The sequence below is a fragment of the Mirounga angustirostris genome, unplaced genomic scaffold (assembly GCF_029215605.1).
Source record: "Mirounga angustirostris isolate CCGP_5_RB_7025 unplaced genomic scaffold, mMirAng1.0.hap1 SCAF_11, whole genome shotgun sequence".
NCBI classification, from domain to species: Eukaryota; Metazoa; Chordata; class Mammalia; order Carnivora; family Phocidae; genus Mirounga; species Mirounga angustirostris.
In genome coordinates this window covers 45,453,641-45,480,058 of record NW_026991719.1, presented here as the reverse complement: position 1 = coordinate 45,480,058, position 26,418 = coordinate 45,453,641, and the positions used below count along the sequence as shown (strand labels likewise).

At 38.1% G+C, this 26,418-nt stretch overlaps 1 protein-coding gene across 3 annotated transcripts in view; it reads left to right on the top strand.

Moving 5' to 3' along the window:
• Nucleotides 1-26,418, top strand: part of FAM120C (family with sequence similarity 120 member C) — a 106,588-nt gene that overhangs the window by 35,930 nt on the left and 44,240 nt on the right. For all 3 annotated transcript variants that reach the window (XM_045878540.3, XM_045878531.3, XM_045878548.3), the window contains exons 5-10: nucleotides 6,557-6,659; nucleotides 7,201-7,277; nucleotides 7,721-8,001; nucleotides 8,854-9,127; nucleotides 10,206-10,377; nucleotides 26,166-26,415. In XM_045878540.3, coding sequence (XP_045734496.1) covers nucleotides 6,557-6,659; nucleotides 7,201-7,277; nucleotides 7,721-8,001; nucleotides 8,854-9,127; nucleotides 10,206-10,377; nucleotides 26,166-26,415 — 1,157 coding nt within the window. The remainder of the gene's footprint in view (nucleotides 1-6,556; nucleotides 6,660-7,200; nucleotides 7,278-7,720; nucleotides 8,002-8,853; nucleotides 9,128-10,205; nucleotides 10,378-26,165; nucleotides 26,416-26,418) is intronic.

The window sequence follows — 26,418 nt, the reverse complement described above, 5'->3', positions numbered from 1 at the left end:
TTTCCCTATGACTTTTTAAAAGATTTTTATTTATTTATTTGACAGAGAGAGAGAACACAAGCAGAGGGAACAGCAGAGGGAGAGGGAGAAGCAGGCTCCCTGCTGAGCAGGGAGCCCAATGTGGGGCTCAATCCCAGGACCCTGAGATCATGACCTGAGCTGAAGGCAGATGCTTAACGGACTGAGCCACCCAGGCACCCCTCTTTCCCTATGATTTTGACCACTTTAGGTGCCTCATCTAAATGGAATTATACAGTATTTGTCTTTCTGTGACTGACTTATTTAACTTAGCATAATGCCCTCAAGGTTCATCCTTGTTGTAGCACGTGCCAGAATTTCTTTCCTTTTTAAAACCAAATAATATTCCATCATATGTTGACAGAGGAAAAATTTTAAAAGTGTTCATCTGAGTGGTGAATATTTTTAATGTTACAGCTTTTGCTTGCCTTTATAGCTTTATGATCTTTGGACTCTGGATAATGACTATTCTTAATAACAAAGATCCCCCTTTTCACTAAACAATAAGAACAAAAAATTTTAAAAATAGGGTCTTTGCTATGAAATCCACCCTAAATGTTTTATAGTGTTTCCTAGGCACCTTTGTATGTTTTGATGTGGTAGTGATCTCAGTGTAAAAATTTTTAACCTGCTTTTTTCACTTAACATTACGTCTTAAACCAGTTTTCATTGTTGTTGTATAATTTTCATAAACATCATTTTTAGCAGTTGTAGAATTATGAGAGCTCTTCTAAACAAACATACAAAAACTGCTAGGTAATAACATCAAAGGACAGTGTTCTACTCTGCTACCTATGGCCTCTGGGGATCTATAAAAGAAAAGGGTAGGACATTATTAAATATGATCATATATTAAATACTGAATATACTTCCACAGACAAGGTCCCATGCTGGACACTAAAATATAAATGTGAATAAACCCTTCTCTGTTCTTGGAGAACTTTAGGTTAAATGGGAGGCAGAAGCAAATAAGCACAACAAAGAAAAACCACAATAAATGTGTCACAGAAGGGAAGGTTTCAGAGAAGTCATACCCTTCAAGGAAGAGTAAATGTTTGTCAGGGCACAGAACAGTGGTACATTGAGGGAAGTACACATAACTCAGTATTTCAGGGGATTAGGTCATAGATCTTTACTCACTGATGTTAAATAGTTTACAAGTTAAGTGCAGAAAGCAAGTTGAAAAACAGTATAATAATATGATTCCATATATATGACAAAAGCAAAACCATATTGGTATACCTACATAATGTGTATATGACAGGACATAGATCAAATTGATAACACTGGTCCCTTCTGTGGAGGGGAATAAGTACAGAGCTATAGATATTAAGGAAGACTGTGTATGCCTTATATCTTTTAGGAGATTGTTAGGTGTGTAATTAAGTATAATACGGAAATAATAGTGAATATATAACTAATGGAACCTTGATACAGTGGAATATTATTTAACCAATAAGTCAGTAATTTGCATATATTCTTGAGATTTGGAATACTTGTTCAGTCAATTATATACTCAATAGATTTTATTTCTAAGTGAGGCTGGAGGACCTTGTGATCTTGATTTCTCTGTTTGTGTGCCTGAATGTATACAAATAAAGACATCTGGAATGCTATATAGATCCCAGACAGTTAACAATTACAGGTTGTGAGAGAAAAGATTATAAATGTTTAAAATTTTACTTTTTTGGATTACATATTTTAATAATTTTTTATATATTTCTATAAGAAATGTTTCTTGTAGTTAGATGATTTTTTTGTATAAAGTACTCATCATTGGGGCTGTATGGTAAATTGGGCACTCTCATGCATTGATGATGAGAATATAACTTGAGACATGGGTTTTGGAAAGAGATTTACTGTCATGTGTCAGAAGTCTATGAATTTTAGACTTAAAGACACCTGCAGATTGAAAGCAAGGGGATGGAGAACCATCTATCATGCTAATGGACATCAAAAGAAAGCCGGAGTAGCTATATTCTATCAGACAAACTAGGTTTTAAAACAAAGACTAACAAGAGATGAAGAAGGGCATTATATCATAATTAAGGGGTCTATTCATCAAGAAGATCTACCAATTATAAATATTTATGCCCCCAACATGGGAGCACCAAATATACAAATCAATTAATAATAAACATAAACCCATTGACAATAATACAGTAATAGCAAGAGACTTTAACACCCCACTTACAGCAATGGACAGATTATCTAAGCAGAAAAATCAACAAGGAAACGATGGCTTTGAATGACACCCTGGACCAGATGGACTTAACAGATACATTCAGAACATTTCATCCTAAAGCAGCAGAATACACATTCCTTTCAAGTGCACATGGAACATTCTCCAGAAGGATTCACATACTGGGTCAAAAATCAGCCCTCAACAAGTACAAAAAGACTGAGATCATAACATGCATGTTTTTAGACCACAACATTATGAAACTTGAAGTCAACCACAAGAAAAAATTTGGAAAGACCGCAAATACAAGGAGGTTAAAGAACATCCTACTGAAGAATGAATGGGTTAACTAGGAATTAAAGAAGAAATTTAAAAATACATGGAAGCAAATTAAAACGGAAACAGGACAGTCCAAAACCTTTGGGATGCAGCAGAGGCAGTATTAAGAGGGAAGTACATTGCTATACAGTCCTACCTCAAGAAGCAAGAAAAGTCTCAAATACACAACCTAACCTTACACCTAAAAGAACTGGAGAAAGAACAGCAAATAAAGCCTGAATTCAGGAGAAAAAGGGAAATAATAAAGACTAGAGCAGAAATAACTATATAGAAACCAAACCAAACCAAAACAAAAAACCCATAGAATGGATTAACAAAACTAAGAGCTAGTTCTCTGGAAGAATTAACAAAATTGATAAACCCCTAACCAGACTTATCAAAAAGAAAAGAGAAAGGACACAAGTAAATAAAATAATGATTGAAAGAGGAGAGATCACAACCAACACCACAGAAACACAGTTATAAAACAGACACATAGATCAGTGGAACAGAATAGAAAACCCAGAAATGGACCCTCAACTCTATGGTCAGCTAATCTTTGACAAAGCAGAAAAGAATATCCAGTGGAAAAAAGACAGTCTCTTCAACAAATGGTGTTGGGAAAACTGGATAGCAACATACACGAGTATGAAACTGGATCACTTTCTTACACCATACACAAAAATAAATTCAAAATGGATGAAAGACCTCAGTGTGAGACAGGAATCCATCAAAATCCTAGAGAACACAGGCAGAAACCTCTTTGACCTCGGCAGAGGCAACTTCTTCCTAGACACATCTCCAGAAGCAAGGGAAACAAAACCAAAAATGAACTATTGGGACTTATTCAAGATAAAAACTTCTGCACAGTGAAGGAAACAACCAACAAAACTAAAAGGCAACCTATGGAATAGGAGAAGATATTTGCCAACGACATATCTGATAAAGGGTTAGTATCCAATGAGATACTAATGAGAACTTATTAAACTCAACACCCCCCAAAGAAAATAATCCAGTTAAGAAATGGGAAGAAGACATGTATAGACACTTTTCCAAAGAAGGCATCCAGATGGCCAACAGACACAAGGAAAGATGCTCAACATCACTCATCGTCAGGGAAATACAAATCAAAACCACAGTGAGATACCACCTGACACCTGTCAAAATGGCTAAGATTAACAACACAAGAAACAACAGGTGTTGGTGAGGATGTGGAGAAGGGGGAACCCTCTTGCACTATTGGTGGGAATGCAAACTGGTCCAGCTACTACTCTGGAGAACAGTTTGGAGGTTCCTCAAAAACTTAAAAATAGAACTACCCTGCCATCCAGCAATTGCACTACTAGGTATTTACCCAAAGAATACAAAAGTACAGATTCAAAGGGGTACATGCTGTTTATAGCAGCATTATCAACAGTAGCCAAACTATAGAAAGAGCCCAAATGTCTTTAGGCTGATGAATGGATAAAGAAGACGTGATGTATGTATGTATGTATGTATGTATGTATATACACACACACACACACACACACTAGAATATTACTCAGCCATCAAAAGGAATGAAATCTTGCCATTTGTGACAAAGTGGATAGAACTAGATTGTATTATGCTAAGTGAAATGTCAGTCAGAGAAAGACAATTACCATATGATCTCACTCACATGTGGAATTTAAGAAAAAAACAGGATCATTGGGGAAGGGGGAAAAGAAAACAGAGAGGAAAACAAGCCATGAGACTTTTTTAAAAAGATATAATTTATTTATTTTAGAGAGTGAGTGAGTGGGGAGAGGGCAGATGGGGAAGGAGAGGGACAAACAGACTCTCCATTGAGTGTGGAGCCCAGTGTGGGGCTTGATCTCATGACCCCGAGATTATGACCTTAGCCAAAGCCCCAGAGTCAGATGCTCAACTGACTGAGCCACCCAGGTGCTCCTAAACCATAAGGGACTCTTAACTGTAGAGAACAAACTGGGGTTGATGGAGTGAGGCATGTGGGGGATGGGCTAGATGGGTATGGGTATTAAAGAGGGCACTTTTGGGGCACCTGGGTGGCTCCATCGTTAAGCGTCTGCCTTTGGCTCAGGTCATGATACCAGGGTCCTGGGATCGAGCCCTGCATCGGGCTCCCTGCTCCATGGGAAACCTGCTCCTCCCTCCCACTCCCCCTGCTTGTGTTCTCTCTCTCTGTCTCCCTCTGTCAAATAAATAAATAAAGGCTTTTTAAAAAAATAAAGAGGGCACTTTTGATGAGCACTGGGTGTTGTATGTAACTGACGAATCACTGAATTCTCTAGAAACCAATGTTGCATGGTATGTTAACTAAAATTTAAATTTAAAAAATGTGTCTATGAAAATGACCATATCCTTTGACCTAATATTTCCACTTCTAAGAATATTCCCTATGAAATAATCCAAGAAAGTTATGTAAAATTATGCTTATCAAAGCATTTTTATAATGATAAAGTAGAAATGACTTTAATAGTTTATATTTCATTTGATGAAATATTAGGAAGTTCATAAAATTATATTTAATAGGACTTTAAAATTACATTGGAAAAGGTTTGATAAGGAAAAGCTCCTTTTCAGTCAGCCCTAACCTCTCAGAGATGACCAGTATTTTTACTTCTTTTGCCATAGATTAGTTTTGCTTCTACTTGAACTTTATATGTACTCTTTTGTGTCTCTCTTCTTTCACTCAGTATAAGGTGTTTGAGGTTTATCTATGTTGCGCTTTGTTCTTTTTATAACTGTATAGTATTCCATTGTAGGAATCGACCACAATTTACCCGTTCTTCTCTTGGTATACATTGGAGTTATTTGAGTTTGGGGCTATTATGAATAAAGTTGTTGTTAGCATTCTCATTCCTATCTTTTTGTGGACATATGTACTCGTTTCTCCTGGGTAAATACTTGGAAGTAGGATTGCTGTGCCTTACGGTAAATATATGTTTAACTTTATAAGAAACTGCCGATCTGTTTCCCAAATTATACCAATATACACTCCCACCAGCAATGCACTGCAGTTCCAGTTATTCCATATCCTTACCAGTGCCTGATGCTTATAATCTTTCATTTTAACCATTCTGGTGGATATATAGCGATGACACATTGTGGTTTTTGTATATGTTTAAGTGCTTTTTATTTTAGTGTTCATACCGTTTGAACCAATGATTCCACTTTGGGGACATCTTCCTAGGAACATAATCTGCAATCCAGAAAAAATTTATATGTACATACATGTTCTTTGCTGCATAACTTATAATAGCCGAATGTGAGAAATACCCTAAGTATCAAATATTAGGGAAGTAGTTACATTTATGCTTAAGAAATATGGTCATTCAAAATTATAATACAAGAAGGATATGAAATTATATAGTATCAACTATAGAAAATATGTATATTAAAATAGACTGTATGTCAACAAAAGTTTATTTTAAAATACTGGAAGAAGGGGCTTCTGAGTGGCTTAGTCAGTTAAGTGTCTGACTCTCGATTTCAGCTCAGGTCATGATCTCAGGGTCCTGGGCTTGAGCTCCGTGTCAGGCTCCCTGCTCAGTATGGAATCTGCTTGAGGATTCTCTCTCTCCTTCTGCCCCTCACCCTACTCACATGCTTGTGCTCTCTCTCTCTCTCTTTCCCCCGCTCTCTCTCTCAAATAAATAAATAAATAAATCTTTTTTAAAAATTTAAAAAATAAAATACTGGAAGAAAACAGACCAAAATATCTTCGGGTGATGGTAATATGTAATTTTTCCCCATCCTTATCTATTCTTTCTAATGATCATATGACCATTTTAGAATAGCACAAAATGTAAATAAACTTTATTTATTTATTATTTTTAAGTTTGTGGTTTTTTTTTTTACATTTTATAATGCTTTCTCTCTACCTAATCTTTTCTGCGACATGAAAAATTGCTCTCTTGGGTTTCTTAAAATATGTTATTTCTGCTACTGTTTTGACTCTTCAATTATAAATTGCATGCAAAATACACTCTCATGTTGTTTCTTCTCCTGAACTTCTGATGTTCCAATGTCCAGTCCAGGACAGAAGATAAAATAGAGCGATTCAAGAAAGCAGTTGAATACTATTCAGTCACAACCAAACTCTCTTCGTTGCCAGTGGGTCCCTCCTCCTTTCTAGGTAAGGATTCCATCTGATGCAGAGCTCCTCTATCCAAACGGGAAACCCAGTCCCTCATGGGAACTCCTGGGCCAGAGTGAAATGACTTGTTGTATTGCACTCTTGTAGAAGTCATTCCTGTTTGGTGGATACTCTCTTTTTGATTTTCATGTCAGAAGAGTGGTTTCAAACTTGTAGGTGGGGTCCAATGCCATTTCCTTAACTTGGGCTTCTTCTGGCACTAACCTCCATTACAGCCTGGTGTATGTAAAATAGCCCTGTCTCTGGGTTCAGGCCTGAGTTTGAATTCCACCTCTGCTGCTTAATAGCTGTGTGATCTTAACTAGTCACATATGCATGTATGTTATGTGGCTTATGATACCTATTTTATAGGATTTTTTAAAAAATAATTTCTATAAGGTTCTTGGCATGGCACATAGCTGGTGTTCAATAAATTATAACTTATCTATTAATAATTTTTCAAGCAATGTGGGGTTAGCAGAATGTAATATGGTAGAATTATTTGGATTGACTAAAGTATAGCCCTTTCTCTTGGCTTCAGGTTTTCGGAATAATCGGCTTGGAAATCCTCCCCTTCCACGAAATCAGATGGGCACTATTTCTGCTGGAAAGCCAATGGTAATATCTTTCAAGAGTCTCAAGACCATGTGTTAGCATTAGACTCAGGTTGCTTCCTGATTTTTATACTCTGAGTTAAGAAGTTAAGGTAATTCAATGTTATCAGAATATCAAGGCTGTATATACCTATGTCACATTCTCAACTCGAGGCTGGCAGACTATGTAAAGAAAACATCCACATTAGTAACCACTGGGGCATTGTGAAGGTAGATTAGCTAATGTTGGAGAGTGGTTCTAGGAGACATGGATTAGTTCATTGTCCTGCCTCTGGAGGATTCTGCCCATATATCACTGTTAGAATAATTTCTTATTATTCTCAGTAGGTTCTTTATATCCCAATAATCCCTGCTACTGGCATTACCCACTGTGTCACAACTTCTGAGGGAACCATTTTGGAGCCTATTCAAATGTTAAATAGCTTTTCTGTCTGTTTTATCCTTTAGTTTTCTAACCATGTGCCACCGAAAATGAAATATCCACCACCATTCCCAATGGGACCCAACGCCTCTCTTCTCTTCTCTCCCCATGCTTTGGGGGAACCCCATGCTTTTTCTGAGGATCCCATGCTGCAGGACAGCCCCTTTGCCAATTGGGCTGTCTCTTACGACTCCTCTGCATCCCAGTTTCCCAATTACCTGACTTCCAAAGCCTCACCTTCTTTGGGACCAGACTCTTCTCACTCCTCTTCCTCTGATGGTGAGGAACCAAATGGAACCAGCTCTGAGTAAGTATCTGAATAGGCACTCAAGGGAACAGACTTCTGGTGCATCTGTATTTTTTTTGCTGGTAACCTTGGTTGGGTGTGGGGAAGTATATGTTTCTGTCTTTTCTCTGTAGCTCTTTACTCTTAAATGAAGTAGGAAAACTCTATGCTTAACTATTTCATACTCATATGGACTCTGTACAGGTGGTAATTTTCAGATACCCAGACCCCTGAAGTAAAAGGATGCATAGCAGCTGGTTAGGGAAGCCCTAGGTATGGGTGTGCTACATTTCATGGCTGTCATTTCTCAATTTTTGAGAGGGATGGATTGAATGTAGAAAAAAATGAAAAGAATTTATAGAGTTGAAGTATTAGAACAGTTGAGTAGGCAGTTATATTGCTTAAGACAGGGTTCTGAGGATTAAAACAGTGGTATTTTATACTAGCTTATTTGTTCTTAGATTATTTCTCCAAGCAGATTCATCCTGGGAAACAGAGCTACTTTGAGGTTTCAGTTATAATTAATTTCTTAGAATGTAAGCTGACTCTAGACATGGCCTCTTATAAGGTGTAGAGGAAATATATCAGGTCCAATACTTAGTGTCTTGACTTCCAGAAGGTTTGTAAGAATCCTTAGGATCAGAACAGAAATCTTCAGTTGGAATTTCTTTTTTTTTTTCTTTGAGTATACTCATATGTTTATATCTTTGGGGTTTTTTCCAACTGAATTATTTTATTATGTTAGTCACCGTACAGTACATCATTAGTTTTTGATGTAGTGTTCAATGATTCGTTATTTGCATATAACACCCAGTGCTCATTACAACACGTGCCCTCCTTTATCCCTTCTACACGGTCTTTTGAAATTTTTAGTCACATCACAGAAACACTTCAGCAGCAGCCTGGATGGGAGGATCCAAATGGTGACAGAGGGTCCTGGGTACAGCCCATCGATGCTGGAGTTGCAGATACCACCCTGGGTGATGGAGAGCCCCACATCCCATCCCTGCTGTCTATGTCTACAAGGAACCACATGGACATCACCATTCCGCCCTTACCTCCAGTAGCTCCCGAGGTCTTGCGGGTTGCTGAGCACAGACACCGAAGGGGTCTTATGTACCCATATATCTATCATGTCCTCACTAAGGTAAGAGAGCACATCAGCACCTGCCTCCCTGCTTTTAACATTGTACTTCACACTTCCTAGAACCATAAGTTATCAGAGAAAATTCTAATTGTTATCTGAAGGGAGATAAAAGGAAACCAAGTATACTGGGGCCCCTCATTGCATTAAGGGCCTCAGGTGAAGTGAGACCAGCAGGAGATAGAACTTTATAATAAATGAGGCCCCAAGGGGCACCTGGGTGGCTCAGTCGTTAAGCGTCTGCCTTCGGCTCAGGTCATGATCCCAGAGTCCTGGGATCGAGCCCCGCATCAGGCTCCCTGGTCAGCAGGAAGCCTGCTTCTCCCTCTCCCACTCCCCCTGCTTGTGTTCCCTCTCTCGCTGTGTCTCTCTCTGTCAAATAAATAAAATCTTTAAAAAAAAAAAAATGAGGCCCCAAGAAGAGAACTATAATTGTGAGATTTCTTTTTTTTTTTTTTTAAGATTTTATTTATTTATTTGACAGAGAGAGAGAGACAGCGAGAGAGGGAACACAAGCAGGTGGAGTGGGACAGGGAGAAGCAGGCTTCCCCACTGAGCAGGGAGCCTGATACGGGGCTCGATCCCAGGATCCTGGTATTATAACCTGTGCCGAAGGCAGACGCTTAAGGACTGAGCCACCCAGCCGCCCCTAATTGTGAGATTTCAAAGAAGATCATGCACCATGTTGGTAGACTGTGGTCTAGGGCTGGACACAGTCTAAGAAGAGGCTTTATGCCCTTGTTCTTTACCTCTTCCTGTACTTCTCCAGAGCTGTTTCCTTCCTCCAGTCTTACCATACAAATCTATCCCCCAGCAAAATGTCTAAGATGTGACTTTCCCCATTTAGTCAGCTACAGTCAGTCATAGCAGAGACTCTATAGATGGAGCATAGCTTTTAAGCTGGCTATGGTCATTTGGGCTTATTACAGCTTCTTTTTATTCTGAAACTGTTAAATACAAGTAGAAAATTTGTATTTTCTGGCTACAGAGGCTAAAGTTCATTACTGATTCTTCTCAGCTCAATTCCAAACCTTGAGGTAACTCATTTTGTTCTTTGTCCTGGACCATTTTTTTTTGTTAGGGTGAGATTAAGATCCCCGTATGTATTGAGGATGAGTGTAACATGGAGCTGCCTCCAGCTGCTCTCCTGTTCCGGTCAGCACGTCAGTATGTTTATGGGGTCCTTTTCAGTCTGGCAGAAACACAGCGGAAAATGGAACGCCTGGCCATACGGCGGCGACTACCTGTGGAAGGTGAGTTTAGTTCTAGCTTCAGCAGCTCTCTCAAAGCTTGGTATGGAACAAAAATGTCTGTGCAAGCACCTCATACTTTTGGCTGTGGAGCAGTCTTTGAGAAAATACATAATTTGCCAGAATACATATTGGTATGGGTAATGCATGAACTTAAGCCTCAATTCTTTAATCATTAAGCATTCAGAGTAACTACTACTTGTAAGAACCATGCTGGACTTTGAGAATGTAGAGGTATATCTGACAAAGTTTTTCCTCCTCAGTAAGGTTTTGTTTTGGATTTGATCCCTTAGAGAGTTGGAGCCATTGAGATGTTTTAAGCTGCAGAGTGACATGGTCAAATTAGTGTGTTCAAAAGAACCCTCTAGATTTCTGCTTCTGGGAAGATGGAGTATATACTTTTCCTTATTCTTCCTGCTAAATACAACTAAAAGCCCAGGACATTATATATATAACAAGCACAAGACATTCTAAAAGGTGAAGAGAAGAAGGCAGACTGGCTAAGGACTTTGGGATCCAAGGAATAATGCAGTGGTGAGTTCCCTGGGTTTTCTTATTGCTGCATATATCCTAAACTAGGTGTGGGACAAGCCAGCAGCCCAGAAACACCCAACAGGTACAGACCAGTAAAAGCCCCAAGAAATGCCTTCTCACACTAGTCAAAGGCCCCAAAAGAAACAACCTAGCAACACAGAAAATTTTTAGATAATAACCACTCTACTCTAGCCAAATACCACAAAAAAACTGTGGCCCACCCTCACCCCTACTAGCAAAGGCCAGATAAATAACCTAGATTTCTATCCTTGCCAGACTGTAACAAGGGAGAGAGAGGAGCTGAGTGGGGAGCCAGGACTTTCAGTCCCACTGGGCAGTGATGAGACAGCATCTCCCTTCACTCACCGGAGTGGTGTCAGAAAATACCTGCTAAAACACAAGATTAAAATAAGATCCTTTTAAAATATTAAAGATCCTTTTAAAAGATTGAAAGAAGAGTCTTTTAAAATAACATCCCAAATGTCCAGGTTTCAACTGAAAATCCTTCATCATACTAAGAACCAAAAAGATTTCAAACTGAGCTCTCAAACCAAGGAAGAAAGTCAATAGGTGCCATCGTTGAGATGACACAGATGTTTGAATTACCTGACAAGGATTTCAAAGCAGCCATCATAAAAATGCTTTGACAAAGAATTCTGAACATGCATGATACAAATTAAAAATAGAAAGTCTTAGCAAAAAAACAGAAGATAGAAGAAATGGAAATTAAGAACTAAAAAATTCAAAAACAAATAAAATACTCAATAGGTGGGTTAAACAGCAAATTGGAGACAACAGAAGAAATAATCAGTGAATGTGGAGACAGGACAATAGAAATTACCCAATCTGAATAATAGAAAATAGGCTGAAAAAATGGACAGGGATCAGTGAAACCAGAACAAAAGATCTAATATTTGTGTCATCACAGTTCCAGAAGGAGAGGAGGAAGAGGGTGGGACAGCAGATGTATTCAAATAAATAATGGCTCGAATATTACCAAATTTGGGAAAAAACAAGCCTACAGATTCAGGAAGCTGAGTGAATTATAAACAGTATAAACCCAAAGAAATCCATGTGAAGATATATTGTGGCGAAACTTTTGAAAGCTCAAGGCAGAAAAATTATTGAAAGCAGCCAGAGAAAAGCAATGCTTTACCTATTGTGGCAAAATAATATGAATAACAGCTGATCCCTCATCAGAAGCCAGAGTCCAGAAGGAAGTTGCACAACATTTTCAAGAGCTGAAAGGGAAGAAACAAGTTAGAATTCTGTATCAAACAAAAACATCCTCCAGGAATGAAGGAGAAATCAACATATTTTCAGATGATGGAAAACTAGGATAATTTTTCACCAGAGCTACAGTAAAAGAAGGGCTAAAGGTATTCCTGTACACAAAAAGGAAATGATAAAAGGAGGAATCTTGGGAGGAGCTTGGGAATATGACAGAGTAGGAGGACCCTGAGCTCACCCAGTCCCATGTTTCCAACTAGATATCATCCGCATCCAAGTCAATAAACTAGAGAGCGATCTGAAGACTGGTAGAACAAACTCCACAAACAGTAGACAGATCTGTTCATACTTACTTCCGAGTATGTTGGGAGACTTCCACAACACGGAGCTGGCAGGTGCCATTTTCCATCCCCACCTGTCAGCATAAGTACAGAGACACCTGCTGGAGGTGGGGCTGCACAGACACTTGGCACCTAACTCACTAGCAGTGCTCCATACTCACGAGTTCTCCTGAGGACTTATCCACTCCAAGCTTGCTGGCCTTGGCCCTGGGCTCAGGGCAGTTTTTTTTTTTTTTTTTTTAAGATTTTATTTATTTATTTGAGAGAGAGAGAATGAGAGCACATGAGAGGGGGGAGGGCCAGAGGGAGAAGCAGACTCCCTGCCGAGCAGGGAGCCTGATGCGGGACTCGATCCAGGGACTCCAGGATCATGACCTGAGCCGAAGGCAGTCGCTTAACCAACTGAGCCACCCAGGCGCCCTCAGGGCAGTTTTTTTTAAAAGATTTATTTATTTTAGAGAGAGACACACAGAGAGAGAAAGCACAAGAAAGAGGGGCAGAGGGAGAGGGAAAGAGAATCCCAAGCAGACTACATGTTGAGCACAGAGCCTGATTCGGGGCTTGATCCCACCACCTGAGCTGAAACCAAGAGTTGGGCACTTGCGGGGTGCCTGGGTGGCTCAGTCGGTTAAGCATCTGCTATCAGCTGAAGTCATAATCCCAGGGTCCTGGAATCGAGCCCCGCATCAGGCTATCTGCTCGGCAGGGAGCCTGCTTCTCCCTCTCTCTGCCTGCTACTCCACTTGCTTGTGCTCTCTCTCTGTCAAATGAATAAATACAATCTTTAAAAAAAAAAAAAAGGGGGCGCCTGGATGGCTCAGTCTGTTAAGCGTCTGCCTTTGGCTCAGATCATGACCGAGCCCCTCATCAGGCTCCCTGCTCAGTGGGGCACCTGCTTCTCCCTCTCCCCCTTCCCCTGCTTGTGCTCTCTCTCTCTCTCTCTGTCAAATAAATAAAATCTTTAAACATAAAAAAAATAAAATAAAGAGTAAAAAAGTAATAAAATATTAAAAAATAAAAAGAGGGGCGCCTGGGTGGCTCAGTCGTTAAGCGTCTGCCTTCGGCTCGGGTTTACGATCCCAGGGTCCTGGGATCAAGCCCCGCATCGGGCCCCGCTCAGCGGGAAGCCTGCTTCTCCCTCTCCCACTCCGCCTGCTTGTGTTCTTGCTCTCGCTATCTCTCTGTCAAATAAATAAATAAAATCTTAAAAAATAAATAAATAAATAAATAAAAATAAAAAGAGTTGGGCATTTAACCGACTATACCACCTAAGCATCCCAGGGCAAGTTTTGTTAAAGCCAAGCAGGTACCCCACCTAGCTACCAGATGCACAGCATGCATGTCTGTCATACTGTGCTTAGCTGTGCACCCCTAGCCACCCTTGTGTACACATGTCCCCAGCCACCAGCATGTACCACACTGAGCAGCAGTCCTCCGGGCACCTTTGTGCATGTACCCAGCCGAGCACCCACAGGCACCATCTCCCACCATGCCCAGCTGTGCACCCCCAGCTGCTCTTGTGTGCCTGGCCACCCAGTGTGCAGCCTCCAGCCACTGCAGCACTAAAGGAGATCTGGCATAGGACTAGTGGCCCAGTGCACATTTTGCTAATACAACTGCCCTGTTTGCATTCCCTGGTAGGCATGCCCCACTCCCCCAGAGCTAGCCTGCCTGGGTCCCACTACCACCATAGAGAGCAAGCACAACCCACAACAGGCAGAGAGTCAGTGCTGATGACTACATAGAAAGGTAAAAGGACTCATAAACAATAGGAAGGCAAAAGCAACATGCCTAGGATACTCTCCTGAAGTGCCAGGTTCTGGTGAACAGGGGGTTAACACTCCAGGACCTCTTCTTCATAAAGTCAATACTTTCAAGAGCAGAAGATGCAACTGACTTTCTTAACACAGAGAAATTGACAAAGAGAGGCAGACAAAATGAGAAAACAGAGAAATTTATCCCAAATGAAAGAAAGGATAAGGCCACAGCCAGAGATCTAAGCAAAACAGATATAAGTAACATGCTGGATAAAGACATTAAAGCAATGATCATAAAAATACTCACTGAACTTGAGAAAAGAGCAAAAGACATGAGTGAGATATTTAACACAGAGATAGGGAATAACATAGCAAAGATAAAGGGCACAATCAATGACATGAGAAACACACTTGATGGAATGAACAGCAGGATAGAAGAAGCAGAGGAACATGTACATGGAAACAAATGAAAATGAATTAGTGACCTAGGAGACAGAGTAATGGAAAGTGATCAAGCTGAATAAAGGAGAGAGAAAAGAATTATGCAAAATGAGAATAGACTTAGGGAAGTCATTGACTCCATTAAATGTAATAACATTTATATTACAGGAGTCTCAGAAGAGAGAGAGGTGGTCAGAAAATTTATTTGAAGAAGTAACAGCTGAAAACTTCCCTAATCTGGGGAAGGAAACAGATACTCAGGTACAGGAGGCACAGAGAACCCCCAACAGAATCAACAAAAGCTGACCAACAGCAAGACATATTGTAATTAAATTTATAAAATATGGTGATAAAGAAAAAATTCTAAAAGTAGCAAGATAAAACAAGTCATTAACTTACAAGGGAAGAGTCATAAGGCTAGCAGGAGATTTTGCAACAGAAACTTTGCAAGCCAGGAGGGAATGGCGTGATATATTCAAAGAGCTGAATGGGAGAAATCAGCAGCCAAGAATACTCTATCCAGCAAGGCTATCATTCAGAATAGAAGGAGACATAAAGAGTTCCCCAGACAAACAAACCTAAAGGAGTTCATGACCACTAAACCAGCCCTACAAGAAATATTAAAAGGGGCACTTTGAGTGGAAAGGAGAGACCAAAAGTGACAATATAGAGGTAGGAAACACAAAAACAGTAAAAATGAATATTTCTGTAAAAAATCAATCAAGGAACTCAAAAAAAGGGACATACAATATAATAACATATACCTAAAATGTGGGAAGGAGAGGAGAAAACAATGGTTCAAACATAAACGACCATCAACTTAATATAGACTGCTTTATGCAGAAGAGGTTATGTACAAACCTAATAGCAATCATATGTCAAAAACCACTAATAAATATGCAAAAAATTAAGAGAAAGAAATCAAATATAGCACTAAAGAAAATCAGCAAAACATGAAAGACAGAAAGACAGGAAAGAATCAGAAAATCTTTAGAAACATGCAGAAAACATAATAAAATGGCAATAAATACATATTTATTAATAATTACTTTGAATGTAAATGGAATAAATGTTCCAATCAAAAGACATAGGGTGGCAGAATGGATTAAAAAAAAAACAAGACCCATCTGTATGCTACCTACAAGAGACACATTTTAGACCTAAAGACACCTGCACATTTAAAGTGAGAAGATGGAGATATGTCTATCATGCAAATGGATGTAAAAACAAAGCCAGAGTACCAATACGTATATCAGGCAAAATAGACATTAAAAGAAAGACTGCAACAAGGGACAAAGGAGGGCACTATATAATAATAAAGGGGACAGTACAACAAAAAGATGTAACAATTGTGAATATTTAGGCACCTAAGAGCACCTAAATACATAAAACAGTTAATAACAAACATAAAGCAACTAATTGATAATAATACAATAATAGTAGTGGAGTTTAACACCCCAATTATGTCAGTGGATAGATCATCTAAACAGAACATCAACAAGGAAACAATGGCGTTGAATGACACACTGGAACAGATGAATTTATTATTTATTTTTTTATTTTTTTTAAAGATTTTATTTATTTATTTGACAGAGAGAGAGACAGCGAGAGAGGGAACACAAGCAGGGGGAGGGGGAGAGGGAGAAGCAGGCTTCCCCGCGGTGCAGGGAGCCCGATGCGGGGCTCAATCCCAGGACCCTGGGATCACGACCTGAGCCGAAGGCAGACGCTTAATGACTGAGCCACCCAGGCGCCCACTGGAACAGATGAATTTAAAAGATGTATTCAGAACATTCCATCCTGAAACAACAGAATAGACATTCTTTTTAAGTGCAAAAAGAACATTCTCCAGAATAGATCACATATTAGGCCACAGTACAAGTCTCAAAAAGTTGAAGAAGATAAAAATCATACCTTGCGTGTTTTCTGACCACAACAGAAAGCTATGAAAACTATGAAACTAGAAGTCAACCATAAAAAAAAGAAAATCTGGAAAGACCACAAATACATGGAGGTTAAATAACATGCTACTAAACAATGACTGGCTCAACCAGGAAATCAAAGAAGAAGCAAAATGTACACAGAAACAAATAAAAATGAAAACACAATGGTCCAAAACCTCTGGTATTCAGCAAAAGCAGTACTAAGAGGCAAGTTTATAGCAATACAGGTCTACCTCAAAATACAAGAAAAACCTCAAATAACCTAACCTTACACCTAAAGGAGCTAGAAGAAGAAGAGAAAACAAAACCTAAAACTAGCAGAAGGAAAGAAATAATAAACATTAGAGCAGAAATAAATGATATACAAAGTAAAAAACATTAGAACCAATCAATGAAACCAGGAGGTGGTTCCTTGCAAAAATCAGTAAAATTGATAAATCTCTAGCTAGACTTTCAAGAAAAAAAGAGAAGGGACTCAAATAAATAAGATCACAAATGGGAGAGGAGAAATAACAACCAATACCACAGATATACATACAAACAATCGTAAGAGAATATTATGAAAAACTATACGCAACAAATTGGACAGCCTAGAAGAAATGGGTAAATTCTTAGAAACATATAAACCACCAAAACAGAAACAGGAAGAAATAGGAAATTTGAACAAACCAATAACCAGCAAAGAAATTGATTCAGTAATGGAAAAACTCCCAACAAACAGAAGTCCAGGACCAGGTGGCTTCATAGGCGAATTCTACCAAACACTTAAAGAAGAGTTAATACCTATTCTTCTCAAACTACTCCAGAAAATAGAAAAGGAAAGAAAATTTCCAAATTCATTCTATGACTCCAACATTACCCTTATACCAAAACTAGTTAAAGACACCACTAGAAAAGAGAACTACAGACCAATATCTCTCATGAATATAGATATAAAAATCCTCAACAAAATACTAGCACACCAAGTCCAACAACATTAAAAAAATCATTCAACATGATACAGCACATCAGTAGGAGAAAGGACAAGAACCACATGATCATTTCAATAGATGCTGAAAAAGCATTTAACAAAGTACAACATCCATTTATGATAAAAACCCTCAACAAAATAGGTTTAGAGGAAATGTACCTCAATATAATAAAGGCCATCTATGAAAAACCCACAGGAAACATCATCCTTAATAGGGATGAACTGAGAGCTTTTCCCCTAAGGTCAGTAACAAGACAAGGATGTCCACTCTCACCACTTTTATTTAACATAGTACTGGAATTTCTAGCCGCAGCAATCAGACAACAAAAAGAAATAAAAGGAATCCAGATTGGTAAGGAAGAAGTAAAACTCTATTTGTAGATGACATGATACTGTATGTAGGAAAACCTAAAGACCACCAAAAAACAGCTAGAACTGATAAATTCAGTAAAGTCGCAGGAATCAAAATCAATGTACAGAAATCTGTTGCATTTTATACACCAATAATGAAGCAGCAGAAAGAGAAATTTTAAAAATTCCATTTGTAATTGCACCCAAAATAATGATACATAGGAATAAAGTTAACCAAAGAGGTGAAAGATCTTTGCTGTCAAAACTATAAAACACTGATTAACTAAATTGAAGATGTCATACAGAGATAGAAAGACATTCCAGGCTCCTGGATTGAAAAAACAAATATTGTTAAAATGTTCTGTACTACCCAAAGCAGTCTACATATTTAATGCAATCCCTATCCAAATACAACAGCATTTTTCACAGAGCTAGAACAAACAATCCTAAAATGTGTATGTAACCACCAAAGAACCCAAATAGCCAAAGCAACCTTGAAAAAAGAAAAGCAAAGCTGGAGGCATCACAATTCCAGACTTCAAGTTATATTACAAAGCTGTAGTAAATCAAAATAGTATGGTACTGGCACAAAAATAGACACATAGATCAATGGAACAGAATAGAAAATGCAGAAATAAACCCACAATTATGTGGTCAATTAGTCTTCGACAGAGCAGGAAAGAATATCCAGTAGGAAAAAGACAGTCTCTTCAAACAAGTGCTGCTGGGAAAACTGGACAGCGACATTGAAAAGAATGGTCCACTTACAGCATATACAAAATAAATTCAAAATGGATTAAAGACCTAAATGTGAGATGTGAAGTCATGAAAATCCTAGAAGAGAACACAGGCAGTAACTTCTTTGACATTAGCTATAGTAACTTTTTTCTAGATAGGTTTCCCAAGGCAAGGGAAACAAAAGCAAAAAGAAACTATTGGGACTGCATCAACATAAAAAGCTTCTGTACCGCAAAGGAAACAATCAAGAAAACTAAAAGGCAACCTCCAGAATGGGAGAAGATATTTGCAAATTACATATCCACTAAAAGGCTAGTATCCAAAATATATAAAGGACTTATAAAACTCAAAGCAATAACCCAATAAAAAAATGGGCAGAAGACATGAACAGACATTTCTCCAAAGAAGACATCTAGGTAGCCAACAGGTACATGGAAAGATGCTCAACATCACTCATCATCAGAGAAATGCATATCAAAACTACAATGAGATAATACCTCACACCTGTCAGAACGGCTAAAATCAAAAACACAAGAAACAACAGGTGTTGGTGAGGATGTAGAGAAAGGGGAACCCTCTTGCAGTGTTGGTGAGAATGCAAAGTTGTACAGCCACAGTGCAAAACAGTGGGGAGGTTCCTCAAAAATTTAAGCCTGGAACTACTTTATGATCCAGTAATTGCACTACTGGGTATTTACCCAAACAGAGACACTAATTCAAAGGGATACATGCACCCCTGTGTTTATAGCAGTATTATTTATAATAGCCACGATATGGAAGCAGCCCAAGTGTCCATCAATTGATGGATGGATAAAGATGTGGTATGTGTATGGAATATAATGGAATATTGTATTAGAATATATAATGGAATGTTATTAAGCCCTAATAATAATGAAATCTTGCCATTTGCAATAATATTGGTGGAGGTAGAGGGTATAATGCTCAGCAAAATAAGTCAGAGAAAGACAAATACCATATGATTTCACTCAAGTGTGGAATTTAAGAAACAAAACAAACAAGCAAAGGAAAAAAAATGAGAGATAATCAAAGCAAGAAACAGACTTTTAATCATAGGGAACAAACTCATGGTTACCGGATGGTAGAGAGTAGGGGGATGGGGAAGGAAATTAAGGAGTACACATGTCATAATGAGCACAGGGTGGTGTCTGAAAGTGTTGAATCACTGTATTATACACCTGAAACTAATAACACTGTATGTTAGCTAACTAGAATTAAAGCAAAAACTTAAAGAAGGAATCTTGCAACATCAGGAAGGAAGGAAAGACAATGGAGAGAACAAATATGTAGGTAAAAACAATAGACTTTGCTTTTCTTGAGTTTTCTAAATTATGTTTCACAGTTGAAGCAAAAGTGTCACTGCTTATTTGGTCTTGGTGTCTATAGGGAAAATATGTAAGACAATTCTAAGTGGGGAAGATTAAAGGGATGTAACCGGTGAGGTGTCTATACTTGAACCGGTAAAATGTCAACACCAGTAGACTGTGGTAACTTATGTGTACATAATGCAATGCCTAGAAAATGCACTAGAAAAGGTGTACACAGAAATACTCAAAAACACTATAGATAAATCAACATGAAATTCTAAAATAAGTTCATGTAACCTATAGGAAGGGAAGAGGAAGAAAGCAGAGATATGAAAAACAGAGAGAACAAACCAAAAAAAATGATAGACTTAAGCCCTAACATATCAATAATTACATTAAATGTAGTGGTCTAATTACACCAATTAAAATAGTCATTGACAGACTAGATAAAAATCATGACCCAATTATATGTTGTCTCCAAAAATTCACTTTAAAGATAAATGATATGTATGTTGAAAGTAGAATGATGGAAAATTATATACCATGAAAACATTAATCAAAAGAAATTAGGAATGGCTGTATTAATACCACATAAAGTAGACTTAAGAGTAAAGCAAATTGCCAGGGAGAGAGAGGGATATTATATACTGGTAAAAGGGTCAATATACCAAGAAGACTAGCAATCCTAAATGTGTATCACCAAACCATGGAGCCACAAAATATGTGATGGAAGAACTGAGAAACTGGGTGCCTGGGTGGCTCAGTCATTAAGCGTCTGCCTTCCGCTCAGGTCATGATCCCAGGGTCCTGTGATTGAGCCCCACATTGGGCTCCCTGCTTGGCGGGAAGCCTGCTTCTCCCTCTCCCACTCCCCCTGCTTGCGTTCCCTCTCTCGCTCTATCAAATAAATAAAATATTTAAAAAACCAAACAAACAAACGAAAAAGAACTGAGAAACTTAGAAAGAGACAAATCCACAATTATAATCAGAGACTTCAACTCCCCTTTCAATAATGAGTAGAACAACTAGACAGAAAATCATCAGGAATATAGAACTCAACAATACCATCAATGGATAGGATCTAATTGACTCTTAATAGAACATGCAACAGGGGCACCTGGGTGGCTCAGTCGTTAAGTGTCTACCTTCGGCTCAGGTCATGATCCCAGGATCCTGGGATCATGCCCTGCATCGGGCTCCCTGCTTGGCGGGAAGCCTGCTTCTCCCTCTCCCACTCCCCCTGCTTGTGTTCCCTCTCTCGCTGTGACTCTCTCTGTCAAATAAATAAAAAATCTTTAAAAAAAAAATAGTACATGCAACAAGAGCAAAGTATATGTTCTTTTCATATGCCCACAGAACATATACATGATAGATCATATCCTGGGCCATAAAACAAACTCAATAAATTTAAGAGAATTAAAATTATACAGAGTATATTCTCAGACCACTATGGAATCAAACTAGAAATCAACAACAGAAAGATAATAGGAAAATCAATAAATACTTGGAAAATAACAAAGCACTGCACTTTTATACAATCCATGGGTCAAAGAGCAAGTCTCAAGAGAAAGAAAGAAATACATGGAACTAAATGAAAATAAAAATAGAGTATATTAGAGTCTGAAATGGAGCTAAATTGCTGAGAAGGAAATTTATAGTACTAAATGCTCAAATTAGAAAAGGGGAAACATTTCTAATCTGTCGTCTGAATTTTCACCTCAAGAAACAAGAAGAGGTGAAAGCTAAACCTGCAGCAAACCAAAGTGAAGAATTAATAATAAAGAGCAAAAATCAGTGAAATTGAAAACAGAAAAATAACAGAGTAATTAGTGAAACAAAAACCTGGTTCTTTGCAAAGAACAATAAAATTGACAAACTTCTAGAAAGTCTGCAAAGAAGAAAATAGGGAATACACAGATTACTAATATCAACAATGAGGCAGGGAATAACACCATAGTACCTACAGATATCCAAAGGATTATATGGGAATACTGTAAACAACTCCACACATAAATTTGACAACTTAAACAAAATGGGTCAATTTCTCAAAATTACAAACTACCACAACACACCTAATATGAAATAGATAACTTGAATAGCCCTGTAAATTAAATTTTCCCAAAAAAGAAATCTGACTGAATTGGTTTCACTGGAGAATTCTACCAGATTTTTAACAAATTATTTTCAAACCCATATGTTGTACAACTGAAACTAATATAACATTGTATGTCAATTATATTTCAATAATAAATTTTTAAAAAATTTTAATGTAATCTCTACACCCAACATGGGGCTCAAACTCATGACCCTTCAGTCAAGAGTTGGATGCTCTACTGACTGAGCCAACCAGGCACCCCTCAATAATAATTTTTTTAAAAACAAATACATAGAGTCTGTCTCAAATCTTTTAATTTCCAACAGTGCTTTACACGGGCACTTATTGTGGACAATAGATCTTTAAATTAAAAAAAAAGAATTGCCGGGGCGCCTGGGTGGCTCAGTTGGTTAAGCGACTGCCTTCGGCTCAGGTCATGATCCCAGAGTCCCGGGATCAAGTCCCACATCGGGCTCCCTGCTCAGCGGGGAGTCTGCTTCTCCCTCTGACCCTACCCCCTCTTGGGCTCTCTCTCTCACTCTCTCTCAAATAAATAAATTCTTTAAAAAAAAAAAAAGAATTGCCATCAATTCTACACAAATCTTTTTCAGAAAATAGGAGAGAACACTTCCCACTTCACTCTATGAAGCCAGTATTACCCCAATACTAAAACCAGATAAAGAGAGTATATAAAAACAGTACTTCAGACCAGTATCCTTCATCAATATCAATGTGAAAGTTCTTAACAAGATATTCATCAGTAGAATTCAACAATATATAAAAAGAATTACACACCATTGCCCAGTAGGGTTTATTCCATCTTGCAAGACTGGTTCAATATTTGAAAAATCAGTCTATGTAATCTATCATATAAACAGGATAAAAAAGAAAATTAATATGGTCATCTCAATGGATGTGGAAAAATATTTAACAAAATTCAACAATTCATGATAAACTCTCAGAAAACTAGGAATAGAGAATTCCTTCAGCTATATAAAGATATAGTTCCTTCAACTATATGAAGATATAAAGATGTTCTTTATCAATGAGATAAAGAACATCTACAAAAACCTTACAGCTAACATTACAGTTCATGGTGAAAGACTGAATGTTTTTCTCCTAAAATCAGGAGCAAGGCTAGTTATGCCCTCACTGCTGCTCTTCAGCATAGTGTTGAACTTCTAGCCAGCATAGAACGGCAAGAAAATGATATAGAAGACATACAGATTGGAAAGGAAGAAATAAAACTGTCTGTCCCTAGTTGTAGATGACATAGTCTATGTAGAAAATCACAATCTACAACAAAATTCCTAGAACTAATAAGTGAGTTCATCTAGGTTGTAGGATACACAATAAATATACAGAAATTAATTGTATTATATTTCTGTATACTATGAATATGAGGAACCAAAATTAAAAAAATACCATTTATAATTCCTCCAAAGAAAATGAAATACTTAGGCATAAATATAACAAATGATGTTCAAGATCTGTATGCTGAAAATTATAAAATGCTGATGAAAGAAATCAGTGAACAACTACATAAATGGAAAGACATAGATCTCCATGCATTGGAAGACTCAACATAGTAAAATGTCAATTCTCTCCAAATTGATATGCAGGTTTAACACAATTCCTATCCAAATCCCAGCAGGATTCTTTGTAGATATATACAAGATTATTCTGATATTTATATGAAAAGACAAAGGAACTAGAACAGTTAAAACAGTTTTGAAAAGGAATAAGTTGGGAGCAATCACTCTGCCTTGATTTACAAGACTTACTGCGTAGCTACAAAAATTAAGACTGTGTGGTATAGGTAGTGGTATAGACACATAGAGCAGTGGAACAGAATAGGGAACCCATAAATAGCCCCATGCAAGTAGAACCAACTGATTTTTGACAAAGCTGCAGAAGTACTTCATTAGAGGAAGGGTAGTCCTTTTAACAAATGGTACTAGATGAATTGGACATCCATAGGTGAACAAGTACCACACATCTAGATTACTGTCTAAAATATATAAAGAACTCTGAAAACTAAGCATTATGAAAACAGTCCAATTAGAAGATCAGCAAAAGAATACAGACATTTCACTGAAGAAATTATACATGTGGCAAATAAAGACATGTAGACATGTAAAGATATTTAACATCATTAACCATTAAAGAATTACAAATTAAAACCACAACAAGATATAACTACATACCTATCAGAATGGCTAAAATGAATAATGGTGTTAATACAGCATGCTGGATTGGATGTGGAGGAACTAGATCACCCATAAATTGCTGGTAGGAATGTAAAATGGTACCACTGCTCTAGAAAATAATTTGGCATTTCCTTTCAAAACTCAAAATAGACTTACCGTGCAACCCAGCACCTTCACCTTGGGGCATTTATCCCAGAGAAATGAAGACTTATTTTCATGCAGGAACTAATAAACAAATATTCATAGAAGATTTTATTCATAATGGCCCCAAACTGGAAACAACCCAGATGTCCTTCAAAACATGAATGGTTAAATTGTGGTACATCCATACCATGGAATACTACTTGGCAAAAAAAGTATTGATATGTGCAACAACATGGAAGGATCCTAAGGGCATTATGCCAAGTGCAAATGCCAATCTCAGAAGGTTGTATACTATATAGTTGATTCCATTTATATAACATTCTCAAATTGACAAAATTGTAGGGATGGAGAACAGATTAGTGGTTGCCAGGGATTAGGGATGGTGCTGTGGGGCATTGGGTGTGACCATAAAAGGGGTAGCATAAAGTAGATCTTTGTGGTAATTGAATAGTTCTGTATCTTGATTGCAGTAGTGGTTCTGCAAATCTACCAGCGACATAGAACTATACACAAAATTATACCAATGCCAACTTCCTAGCTTTGATATATTTTTTAAAGATTTTATTTATTTATTTGACAGAGACACAGCGAGAGAGGGAACACAAGCAGGGGGAGTGGAAGAGGGAGAAGCAGGCTTCCTGCCAAGCAGGGAGCCTGATGCAGGGCTCAATCCCAGGACCCTGGGATCACGACCTGAGCTGAAGGCAGACACTTAACGACTGAGCCACCCAGGCGCCCCCCTAGCTTTGATATTACAGTTGTTTTAGATACAACCTTTGGGGGAACCTGGGTAAAGGGTACAAAGGACCTCTCTCAACTATCTTTGCAACTCCTTGTAAATCAATTATTTCAAATTAAAAATTTTGTTAAAAAGAGCACTGTCAAAATTGTGGAGCATGCATATGAAGTAGACCAGACAGGATGAAGTCAGGGACAGCAGTCTGGAAGCTCTTGTCAGGTGATGAGATCTGAACCTCTGCAATATTTGTTGTGATGAAGAAAAGGGAACAGATATAAAGGATAATAAAGTAATAGAATCAGCAGGACCTTGGAAATAACCAGATGTGTAGGAGGTGAACGAGAATGCAGACTGTGGGATGACTTCCAGGTTTCTAGCTTGGGTAATTGAGTAGATGCTTGACGTCTTAAGTAAAAGAGGCCATAGCTTAAGAGCCTGAGGTATACCAGAAGTAGACAGAAGCCATGTTTTCCTCATCTGTTAAACCTTCAAAAATCTAAAAGATGTTGGTTTTTGGAGAATGTTGTGAAATTTTTAGAAATCTTTTGGAGTGTCCCATAGTCTGTTATGAAGCCAGATATTTATGTAATTCTTCCTTGGACTTCTTTCCTTACTAGCCTGGTACATTTACTTAAATGAGTTTCTGTGTAATTAACTGTGTGACTTTGAGCCTTTATTTCTTCATCTGAAAAATGAACACTATATTTTATGATAAAATAGATATACTTCTCTCTCAGGATTAGAGTTCTGAGTTCTGAGAAGTAAATGAGATTTACATTTATATGTAAAGTTCTTAACATATCAAGCATCTGATAAGTGTTTACTACTCCTTCTGTTACTACTGCTAACAATAAAAATTACAACAAAAAATAAAAAAGTTGTTGAAATGTGACAGATCCTGTCAACTGTGGCCAGTTGCAGAAATGCTCAGACATTCTCTAGAGCCTGTTTTTCCTCAATTTCTGCTTTCCAGTTCCTTCAGTGATCCTCAAAGAGTGGTCTGCCTATAAAGGGAAGTCACCTCAAACCCCTGAGCTGGTGTCTGCACTGACATTTCGGGAATGGACTTGCCCAAACCTCAAGAAGCTCTGGCTAGGCAAAGCAGTCGAGGACAAGAACAGAAGGATGCGGGCCTTCCTGGCCTGTATGAAGTCAGATACACCCAGTATGCTCAATCCAGCTAATGTCCCAACCCATCTGCTGCTCATGTGCTGTGTACTCCGGTA